The 12,589-nt window shown below is 36.7% G+C and overlaps 1 protein-coding gene across 2 annotated transcripts in view; it reads right to left on the bottom strand.

Annotated features, from left to right (window-relative positions):
- Positions 1-12,589, bottom strand: part of kcnh3 (potassium voltage-gated channel, subfamily H (eag-related), member 3) — an 86,723-nt gene that overhangs the window by 12,270 nt on the left and 61,864 nt on the right. For both annotated transcript variants that reach the window (XM_014020026.1, XM_014020025.1), the window contains exon 11: positions 11,227-11,441. In XM_014020026.1, coding sequence (XP_013875480.1) covers positions 11,227-11,441 — 215 coding nt within the window. The remainder of the gene's footprint in view (positions 1-11,226; positions 11,442-12,589) is intronic.

The following is a 12,589-nucleotide window of genomic DNA, read 5'->3' as shown; positions in this document are numbered from 1 at the left end:
GTGTGTGTGTGTGTGTGTGTGTGTGTGTGTGTGTGTTTAAGATCAGCTGACTGAGGCAGACATTTGGGTGACTAATAGGTATTTAGTTGCATTCAGGGATTATCTTTTGCTGGCTTCAATGGTTCATAAAAATCTTTTGGTAAAAGACACACAAACAGGCATAAACACATTTATCCTATTAGAAAGAAAAACACTCCTCTAAATTGGATGATGTATAAAAATATGAACAATTATTTTAAGGAAATGACTGATTATTTTGGCACAATGTAACTATACAGTATATTATTAAATGATTACTAAAAATACACATCTTGTTGTGCATAATAGAGTACTTTGAGTGAGAAAACTTTGCCAAAAAAAAGGAAGTTTGTATCTGGTTGATGATATCTTTCTTTCTGCAATGCCTCTTGGCAAAAAACATCTTATAGTACTAGAAAACCTGTTCATTTCTCCTTAAATTGTGCCACATTTGTTAGGAAAATACGTTTGTGGCTTGAGAAGCTTAAAAATACCTGCCAAATCCTCTCTGCCAAACAGCTTATTCTGCTACAGACTCCTGTTTTGTGTTTTTTTTGGACTGGATGATTGACGTCAGCAATTTCACAAATTATTCATTCAACAAACAGGAAAAACAGAGTAGCATGTGGAAGAACCACATCCAGCTCCACAGCCTGTTTTAAATGTGGCACGCTTGGCTCTTGTTCTACTCTGTAACATTAACAGCAGTGCGACCAGCCACCTTAACAACAGTCTACATGTAAACTTTTTTCTGACTCGTAAAACACTAAAATTGGGGACATTTCCGGGGACAGGTCGTCCAAAACGAGGAGTGTTTCTGAAAATCGGGGCTGTCTGGTCACCCAAATATTACGTTCTAAGTTCTAGTATACATTCAGACAGCAACACGAAAAACACCTACAGTAAATCAACACACAGAGTTTGACACCTTCAGCAAAAAGAGATTTCAAACAGTGTAGGGATTAAAGTCCAAATCTCTGACAGCAGCTACCGCTAAACTTACTTTTGTCACATCAGCCTTTTGGAATCGCAGCTTGTTGATCTAAGAGTTCAAACCCCCCCCCCCCCACACACACACACACACACACACACACTCCAATCCCCGTGTGTTTGGGTCTGATTATAGGAGCCCGGCCAGCCGTGTTGGAGAGCAGCGCTGCTCCACCATCTGCAGCCTCTTCAGCAGCTCAGCCAAGTCACACCAGCACTGCCAGCTCTTGGAGCAACTCAGCAGTTTGCTGCGGAACATTCAGTTTATTGTCACTCACAGCCTTCGCTCAGTCTGCTCGGTTTCTGTTTGACCCACCTCTGAGCTGGATCCCCCCTCCAGCCCCTCCTCCCTCCAACACCACTCATTTGAAATAAACAAACTACTTGTCTGCAGCTCTTTTCTCTGGTAGATTTACCAGCAAAAACAGGAAATGTAAAATATGTATGCCTTCGTTGACTTAATAAATAAATTAACAGAGGCACAAGCGTATAGACGCTGATGCACTCATGTTTTTATGTTCTGATTATTCTGTTTCTGTTATCATTTTTGCCTTGCTACTCTTTGTGCTGCTTTGAAAAAACCCTAATAAAATATACATCAAAATGTGTGGCTCAATTAGGAAAAGTGTGCTAATAAAATGGCAGAAGTCTATTATATTAGACACAAAATTTGTGAGCCAAGAGGGAAGCCATTACAGTTATACACCCATAATTATCATGTTAACAATACCAAGCTATCTATCTGCAACAAATATCCAAGGAAAATAGATAAATGGGCTAGCACATAAAATAAGAACAGAAGGAATAAAACAAACACTGACAGGTTCACTCATCACAATCAAACAGAGAAGTCAAAGATGTAATACATGGATGGGCAACTGGGGACCTGCGGGCCACATCCGGCACACCTATGAGCAGGTACACAAACAACAGCGACTTTTTACCTGAACCACAACTACACAGGAGTCTGCACTCTGTGGCACTGCAGCTCACTAGAGTAAGAGTTTATTTTTTGGTGTTATTATCTTTAATCTACAAGACCCTCCTGGACTTAGTTCCAACTTACTTAAGCACCTTACTACAAAGAACCAACAGCCACTACTCCCTATGATCCACCAATGTTATCCTCCTAATGGTACCATGCATAAGAACTGAACTGGGAATGAGAGCGTTCTGCTGCCCCTGTAGCTTGGAACACATTGCAGATGGATCTGAAACTGTCAGGACTCATTTTGCTAAGATCCTTCATTTCAACTGTTACAAATAGTGTTACCAAGGACTTTGATCGATGTCGATGTTTCTGAACGACTTGTTCAGTCACTAGCTGTATTGTCTTTGTCTGTACTTCAAACATTGCCTTTTCTTTCATGTCATCACTCCATTCCACTGCCTAGAACCTTGAAATCATTCGGTCTCAAACCTGTTACACCTGTATAACATGGTTATACTGTAAATTGTAAACTGTTTTTTATTGTTTTGTGATGTGTGCTGCTGACCTCTTGGCTAGGTCACCCTTGGAAAAGAGATCTTGATCTCAGTGGGTTTTATCTGGTTAAATAAAGGTGATTGACTGATTGATTGATGATTTTTTGTTTGCTTCAATTGTTTTTCCATCCATATATTTATTGTTTTTTATTAAACAAGAGTACAACTGTTATACATGCATTTGAGTGATGTATATTAAGTAACTGAACTATAGTTGGTTTAATAAATGTGTGTCAGTTTTATAACATTTGGGTAAGTGTGCAGCGCTATGTGAGCCTCTGGTAGTGTCAACATTGTGGCACTTTCCTTTATTTAAGTTGCCCATCCCTGTTATAATATGACTTAAGAGACGTCCCAAAGGCCTCATCAAGTAAGTTTAGGGAGCCACTGGCAGCAACATTGGGACAGCTGTGGTGCAGTGGTAGAGCAGCCGACTTGGGACCAGAAAGTCACTAGTTCAACTCCCTGCCATGCCCACGTTGTGGTGTCCTTGAGCAAGACACCCAACAAAAACAAAATAACCATATACAATAGAAAACAAAGAAAATGCACAAATCAAAATAAAATGAAAGGCAGCAGAAGAAGAATAAATCTTATAATGTTTGCCCCTTTTATCCCCAGAATTTACTCAAACAAAACATAATTTACTCAAACAAAACATAATTTACATGCAACATAAAACATGCATTGATGACAAAGTGCATTACATTACAGCTGCCTGGAAACCTTTCAAAAAATCATCCAGAAATTTTATAGCTCGCTTTAGAACTTTTAACGTGTTTTTTTGCATTATTTGTCAGCTTTGTTTGCAGCACATCAAACCAACGGGAAGAAAAAACAAACACAAAAGATGTAATGATGGCCATATTTTGTAGGTTATTAATGTTAGAGCCCAAAGTGGGTCATATTTTCTGTTTTTTAAGACTTTGTTAAGTATTACATATAATACAAATATTAGTTTAATCCCGCCAAAATGAGACTCCGCGGGTCTTCGAGCAGTCCTGATGCATCTCTGGGTTTTCTTTACTTCCCTTTCCGATCTGATGGAGGAGCTGTTGAGTCGCAGAACTCCTCTGAAAGGGAACATTTGCCATTCACAAGAGCAGCATCTGAGCTGATGTCCATTCAAGATAAATGTTCTGCAAAAGGAGCAATTCTCATTCAACAGCAAGCCAGCGCCAGAGTCACCATTTTTTAACTCTCAGACAAAAATAAAAACATGCCTGCATCAAAACAACCCGCTTCAGGACAAATTCTCTTCGTCAGCCTGTTTCAGCCATGTGTTCTGGAAGATTTTTTTTGGGGGGTGGGTGTATTTTCAGCACGTTTTCTCCCAAAGCTGATTAAAATCCAGCCCCACTTCTCTCCCACTGTCTGTCACCACCTTCCCCCTTCCCTCTGCTTGTTTTCTCCATCCAGTTTTTTTTGGGCTCACATGGCTCCGGCTGGTATTTATAGATCACAGAGGTTTAATTTTAGCAGAGTTCTTTTTTTTTCTGCCAGGAGGGAACCGAGCTGGGAGGAGACTGTTCGGATGTGAGTGTCTGTATTCACGAGTGCGCCACGTGCCGTCTCGAAACACAGAAAAAGGAACGCGTGTGTGTGTGTTTTTGCAGGTGAATGAGGAAACCATGCATGGTTACACACATACCCACACACCTGTTTCTGTGTGGGAACTCCTGCATGTGTAACTCTGTTCTGACCTTACAACCCTGAGACGTTCACCTGTAGTTTCAATATTACAGTTTTTATTTTAAGGGTCGGGGTAAGAAAAAAAATAGCCTAATGCTTTTAAGCATGAAGGAAGCACTGTGTTTGTGTATGTGTGTATGTGTGTGTGTGTGCTTTATTTTAGTCGGCACGTGAATGCAAATCTGAGCGAGGTTCTTCCCCCGCCGCTTCCCTTCATCCTGATGTTTTCTCATCTCGTCTCCATCTGGTAGCTGTTCTATATTTATCCACTCGGGGATGACCCTGCCCCTCCCCCACCCTGCTAACGGGGCTATTTTTAGCTCGTCCCTGCAGTCGGTTAAGGATTGCACTACTGCTTTTGTTGCACACATCGTCTGTGGCATTAGGAGCTCTTTGCAAGCCGTGTTTTGTGCAAATTTTATTATATTGTTTTGAATTTTCTCATAGCTTCTGACACTACAAGCATTTCTGGCAAATCTTTGTAGTTTCACAGTAAAAAAAAATAATAATTGGATCATAAAATTAAAGCAATAGGTGGGATTTGTCATCAGTTTGCGCTCAAAACATGTGTTGTAAATAACTCTTAGCTACTACCACATAGAAAAAACAGTTTTCTGGCTGCATGGCATTGTGGGTAGAAGTCAGAGGTTATTTGACAAAAACAGACCTGCATCGCTATTATGTTTGACAGATGCAACCATGTTTTTCCAGTTTATCTGATGCCTTATTTATTTATTTATTTATCTATTTATTTATTTATTTGCAAATTCTGGCAGAGAAAACATTGGATAGGTAAATGTTGGAGTGTCATTTTATGGTCGGATTTTTTACAAGCAAGTAATCTAACAGAAAATCCAATTTGAAGTTTTTATCTGTAAAAGTATAATTTGTAATTTGAGTGGGTGTAACATTGATCTATATTGATATATCGATTTGAATGGTTAAAGATTCAACTATATCAAGGCAAAATGAAAATAATGATCTGTATCATCATACAGTATATGCTCAATGTGAATTAATATATGCCCATCTAATACATTTGTTGTGTTATATGAGCATATGATACTGCATTACATTGATCGCAGACTTGTGAATTGAATTGAATTGAATTCATATCATGACAGATTTTGTGATATTGAGAAATATCCAACTTTCATCCAAATAGATGTAATACCGTATTGTGTTATAGCTGGTGATTTACACCCCTACTTTATTTTCAACATGATTTAAGATTTACATAATTTCATGTACTTACAAATAAAGTATAATAACCACTTTCATTGTTGTTTAGTCTTTCAATTCATTTTTAATTTTATTCCTCATGCTTTAATCCATATGGTTGAAGTAAGCAAGCCACAACGTATTCAAAATATTTTAAAATATGTTGTAATGCTTTTATGTCAATGTCAATGTCAAATTTATTTATATAGCACTTTACAACATGCATAAAGCTGTACCAAAGTGCTGTACAAGAACAACACAAATGACAAAACAGAGCAAAAAACAATACATCAATTAAATGCCAAAGAATAAAAATAACTTTTACTGTGATTTACTTAATTTTCCTGTTTTCTCTATATTTATTCTGCACCTTTTCTGTTACATCAGTTCAAAAATTAAGAAAAGGCTTATTTTTATCCAACAGTAACAAATATTTTACATTTTTAGGATATATTATACAGCATATCACATATGTTTACCTGGTGCACTACAATTAGGCTTGGAAAAACTACAACACATGATTCAACAAACCCAGCCATAATGTGACGAGAGCAGACTAAAACCCTGTCTGTCATTTTCAGCAGTTAAACGTTCATATATGACACAGTAAATGTTGTAATCAGCTTAAGTTACCTAAAGACAACAAGAGAGCTACAGCTGTGTACTTAACCAGTTAATAACTAGTGTGTTGGTGCAAATTTTGTAGTTTTATTTCGGGCGTGTGGGGTGTTATACTGACTGGATTAAATCATTATGGAGGTCTTAACCCACCCCTCCACCCCCGGGAAATAACACGGGTCTGTATGAAGATGTACATTTATGGTTTTCAATTCCAATGGTGTTTCCATAGTAACCTCAGCATTCATATTGATTGACGAGTCACCTGGCAGCTTTGCTCATTTGTAACTACGAAATGGTCTATTTTTAGCATAATATCTGCATCATTAATGGAGTTTTAGTCATTTAGCTATTTTGAACATGTCTGACCTTAAACGTTGCTCAGTCGTAGGCAAACATCTATAATTATTTCCAGAGAAGAGACACAGGCAAAAACATTATTGCTTATGTTTAAGTGATAGGCAAATGTAAGACTTTTATTATGGTGGGAGTTATGAACACTTACAGTATTGCCTCCTGCCCTCTGATTAAACCAGAAGACTGATCTGAAATTGTTGATATGAAGCTAAATTGCGGCTCAGCTGGCACAAAGACGGGGTAACAAGTGGAAGGAGCATCTGGGCAGAAAACAGTCCAGTTTATAACCTCCACCTGGCTGCTGGTTGCAGCCTCAGCTTCATGTTCACAAATTTAACTCAATTTTTTAATGTTTAGGGTCATTTGCATTCAGTCAAATGCAAGCCATTTCTGTTCTTGGATGAGATTCAATGTAAAAACGCACAACTCTGATGTTATTTCAGTTCTTCCTAATGTTTGAGTATGCTGAATGAGAGTTTCTTCGTCTAAAAGGTTTTGGTCATTATTTCTGTACTCTAGCTCGAGTCCCATATTTCCATGTTTTGACTTGTTTCACACCTCAGTCTTGGTAGTCATAACTCTGTTCCAAATCCAAATACTCTACTTTAAATGTAAAGTAATATCATTTGTATCAAATTGCATTGGGTCATATACAATACAGTCTTGTTGGGTACAATAATACATAAATATTTGGTCTGAATCCTAGTTTTATGTCATTTTATTGAGTAATTTTTGTTGTCCTTATAAAAAGGAAACCTCAAATTATATTTGAATATTGAGATTTCCCAGCTGAAAAGAAACAAAAACATTGCTACCTCACAGGGAAAATCTCAAAATTTAATGCGTTTTTCCTCAAAATCAGATTTTTTGTTGCTGCTGCTCAAAAAAGTGCTTAAAATTTTTGTTTTATGATTATATTTCAGACAGTTCATTCAAATGATACATGATAAAGCATTTATTCATTATGTTTTGACAAAATGCAATTTTTGCAAATGTTTTAATCAAAACACTATATTTGCCTATTTCTCCATACCCCACTTTTACACTTAATCCTTGTTTCGATGTGATGGGTCACATATTGTGATATATAATATATCATTGCATTTCTGTATTTTGTATTCCATCATTGGATTTTATTAACACTGCATTATATCGTATAACATTGCATCTTATCAAGTATCAATGCATATTGTATATAATTGTAATGTATCATATTGTATGTCATTGCATCGTAACATTTATTATTGTGTCATATCGGATATCACTGTATATCCTCGTACTATATTGTATATCATTTCATCATGCATCATTGTATTATACCACGTACTGTTGTGTCATATCACATATTATTGTACTGTATCGTATAACACTGCATCATATACTGTATCATTGTATCGCATTGCATATTGTTGCATTGTATATCATTGTATCATATGGCATCATAATGTATTATCATTTGTATCATCTAATAATATATTGTCTCATTGTATCGTATCGTGAACCCAGGCATTGTAGTGTGTGTACATTATAATATATGCGACAATATACAGTTCGATATTTTAATGTCACAGTTCGATATTTTTTTCCAAAATAAAAATGAGAAATTTCCATGCCCTTCTTAACTTGTACAAAATTACAGTTTTTAAATTAAATATTGTTAAAACAGCAAGTTTCTCAGTGGATCTGTGCTCGTTTTATTGCTTGTAGTTTGTATTGTATTCCATGTATTGGTCCTGTACAGTACAATGCATCATATTGTTTTACATTATATGTACTGTTGTATTGTATCAAATTAAAATAAAGCAAATCTGAATCCATTTGATTTGTAATTAAGTGGCTGAAGCAGATTTAAATGTAATTGGTTTGGGTTTGTGTCACGTTTGCTCTTGTTCTTTCAGGCCGTATTTTAACTTGGGAGATTCTTGCCGAGCTGCTCACCTGGTCTGCAGTTTTTATTTTTTATTAAAGACCTCTCCTGCTCCCCACCTGCAAGCCTCAATTTAGGTCCTCATCTCACAACTCAGAAAAACTGGCTCCTAACGTTTGACAGCAGACCTAAAACAACAGCTGCAGGCAATACATGTACATTACAATCATTGCTTGAAATAAACTAGCCAAAACACGGAGTTACAGCAGTCTTCCCGGCTGACCAAATTTATGAATTTGTAACTGAATATCTCACGTATGATTTTTTTCATGGACTACTTGAGGAAATGTTGTTGCAGAGGATGACTGGAAACTTTTTAATGCAGTATTTATCGACTCAAACATTTCTGATGAAATTCTGAAAGGTGCCAATGAAACAACTGCACAAAATTCCAATATTTCTGTAATAATCTAAGAAAACTGTATAAGGAAGGGGGAGGAGAAGCGGAGTTAAAAAAAGAGAAAAGTGTGTTACCATGGTAACTACACACCAGTGTCTTGCACTTCCTGACAGCAAACTTAGGAGACAGAAAGACTGAAAAATAAGCCTCGAAGTGTTGCTGAAAACTGAATCATACCCTAAAAATACTTGAACCATGAGAGGATGAAGGCTTCGACACGTGAACTTTGTTTGTTTGTTTCTATAGCTTTCATGCAGAAGAAATGTCGAGTTTAATCACTGATTCTGGGCTAAGATAAAACTGAAGCCTATGGAAGCTTAGGCGTGAACTTCCTGTACCTCTAAAATGGGATCTGTGTATTTCTACTAATTTCCTGAGTACCCTTAAGAGATGAAGTGATATTTAAACCCAAGAAGCCAAAATGTGTGAACATATTTTTCATCCTTCATGATGTGAAATAGTTGTTCTAATTAACACGTTTACTCACAGGGAAAAATGTGACTTTGCTTTTTATTCCACTCCTCCTAACATAAGCTGGTTATTCATGTGCCTGCAGCTGAGCTCCATCAGTAAACTCCAACCGTTTACAGCCTTCGTGCTCAGCTCATGTCTGCATCTGTTGGCTGCCTCTCAAGCAGAAGTCATGGATTCCTCCGCATCCCCAGAGCAGATGGTTAATCCCTCTCAAGTGCAATGTCATTGCATTGAAAAAGTTTTGGAAAGGAGGAGGTCACAGATAAGGCATGGCCAAGACACCGAAGGCTCTGTAAGTGATCATTATCAGATCATATTACCCCTGTACCCATTTAAAAAATAGATGAATGTTTTCACTTTTTTCTACCCAACAAAATATATGAAAAATAAAACAAATCAGAACTCGAGAATTTTTTTATTTATTACTTATTTATTTTTGCTTTTGACCCTAATCATCTCCCATAGGGTCACAATGTAAACTTATTTATTTATTAAATAATTTTTCTTAGAATTCTGATATCAAAGTCAAAATTCTGAGAAAAAAGGCTGACTTTGATAAAATAAAATTTAAACTTTTTGCTTAGCTTCTGAGAATTTTCATGTCAATTTGAAATGATATTTAGAAAAAAATTGTTATTACGATCAATACATAGTAATATCAGTATCACAAACGATTGCAAAAAAAAAAAATAAAACAAAGGGTGATTATTATGGAGGACCGAAACCATCATAATTAGAAATAAATGCAGAAATATATAAATGGACCAATAAATAAACAAATACACTTAAAATGCACCAATTAAATTAAAAAGGAGACCTTTACCTCATGTTTTATAATTTAATTGACCATCATATTTACAGTATTTTCCCACATTAGTTTCAGTAAAATATATATTTTAGCACATGCACATGGATCCTGTTTCTTCCTGTCTGTTGACCAATAGGAGAGGAGCTGACCCAATTGACCCGCCCACCTTCTTTGCATAATGAGGCTAAAATGCACAAGGTAAAGTAAATACAGGAGACAGAGAAATGTAAAAACAACACATGGAAATAAAAAAGACGTGGGGAAAAATATTTAAAAAATAATTAAATGTAATAATTTAAGCGACACAGAAGTATCTAGGTAAAAAAATTATATTAAAAAAACAGTCAAAATGTAAATTATGTGCTTAAATATATAATTTATTGGAACTAAGCTGGGGAAAATAAATATGAAGGTCAATTAAATTATAAAGCATGAGGTAAAGTTCTCCTTTTTTAATTTATTGGTATTTTTTAAGTGTTTTTATTTATTTATTGGTCTATTTATATATTTCAGCTTTTATTTCTAATAGGACAGTTTTGGTCCTCCACAGATGATGTTCTTTTACACTTTAAAATTTAAATATTTACCCAATAAGATCAAGTTTCGCTGTCCAAAATTCACTAATTAATTGACACCTGTGCAATGTTTAATAATAACATCATAATTGCATGATTTCCTATTATTGTACAACACAGGCTTTGTTTAGCTCCTTTTCACTGACTTGTAAAAGTCTATTAAATGGGGACGAGATGGATAAAAAAGAATCAAGTGTTTAGATGGAACAGCTAGTTCTTTAAACCAGCTGAGGCTGATGATGAGGAACACATCCAACAACAACAAAAACTTTTTAGGAAACAAAACACACAGGTTGTTTCATTGAACTGAGAAAATCCTGTCATTTCTGTGAGGTAGATGGAAAGTATGGATGTAAATTTGAGCAAATCCTCATGACGACATTCAGATAAATGGAGATAAAAGAACTCAAAGGCCCTGTGTAAACAGGAACTGTACACACAAGCTTAAATTTGAACCAATGAAGCCATTTTTTTCAGACTAAATCACACATAGAGGGAAAAATAACTTTTTCCAAAATCTTCACCTAGTTTTTCCTGTTAATTTGGACATTTGGTTTCCATGTGTTGCCAAATGCTGCCTTGTTTGTTAGATTTAAATAAACCCATAATTTAGCTTTTCTCTTTCCTAAAAGCATTCTGCACAAAAGCCTCTTTGCCGTACCTCAATGTTGTGGCCTTCTCGAAGGTTGTATGTCAGGTCGTGCTGGATCTCGGTGAGGAACTTTTGGGCGTAGTCCGGATAGAGGCATAGCACCTCGCGGAGCCCTTTGAGGCTGATGTACTGGAGGTCACAGTAGGTAAGAGCTTTCACACAGGCGTTGGTCTTAATCACCTCCTCCTGCGTCAGACAGTCAGAACCGATCAGGTCGCCACGGCCTTCAAAGCAAAGGTAAATAGGTGAGGAGGGGGTCTGAAAACTGTAAGTTTGTTTCAGCTGCTGTTTTGTGTGTGTATGCATCTAATGTATATAAATTAGTGTTAAGGTAACTAGGCGGATTGGACCAGCAAAACATTTCTTTGCATAGGTAATAAGATTAGTTTGTTATGTTTGGTTGTGGCTTGGGCCCACCCTGATGTTGGTGAGACTCCATTTTGTAATGGATTCAACCTCTGTGATTAAATCACTTTTTCTGTAAAATCACCATCCTGTCCCTGAACACATTCATGTTATTGTCCTGGCCACTCTCAGCTACTACCACACAAACTTTTAGCTCAACACCTGTAAAACTGACCAAATTATGCCTATTTTTGTGCTTCCCAAGACTGATTAGCTGTAGTGACCATTTGTAATAAGACTGGCATTACACAGATGATATTTACTTTGCTTGAATCATTTGCAACGACTAACCATTTTTCAACTATATATTGTTCAACTACACAACAACTGCAGCAAGCTAACAAACAACAAGAAGCTAACATTAGCTTACTGCCCTCTGTCGTCTTGCCCTCCTCAGCATCATACTGCTGGATGGTATGGTGCAGTCTTCAGTATTTTTCCTTCAATCTCAATATCGCTCATTGTTGCGCCACAAATACAATGACATGAGGTTCACTCATTTTTGATATGATGATCCCAGCCCACATGGAGGTGGCTCTCTGCTCAAAGCAAACACAACCAGGGCCGGGGCAGAATAGGGCCAGGCCGACTGTGACTGGGCTAGGCCTTACGATGCAAAAATGCCTTTTGTATATGTTCCATCTGGGGTCAATCGTTAAAGAGTAACTTACCCCAAAATTAACTTTTTTTAGCTGATAAACTGTCTAGAATGTGTCTAAATTGTTATATAGTACTGTTTCTGTGCTAATTTTGATGTTTTTATGTGTATTTGTTCAAATCTGTAATATTTGGTCTAAAAACGTCTTTTTGCTGCGCATATGGGTAGAGCAGTGGTACTGCAGGCTAATTTGCATATTGGTTAACGGCTCTCCACAGTGACGTGTCTTCTCCACAGTTTCGTCACAGCGGCTGTGTTCTGATATAAAAACCTAAGACACGCCCCTGCAGCAGTCAGAGGGTGGAACAG

This window comes from Austrofundulus limnaeus, unplaced genomic scaffold, assembly GCF_001266775.1.
Source record: "Austrofundulus limnaeus strain Quisiro unplaced genomic scaffold, Austrofundulus_limnaeus-1.0 Scaffold238, whole genome shotgun sequence".
NCBI classification, from domain to species: Eukaryota; Metazoa; Chordata; class Actinopteri; order Cyprinodontiformes; family Rivulidae; genus Austrofundulus; species Austrofundulus limnaeus.
This window is presented reverse-complemented; position numbering and strand designations above follow the sequence as displayed.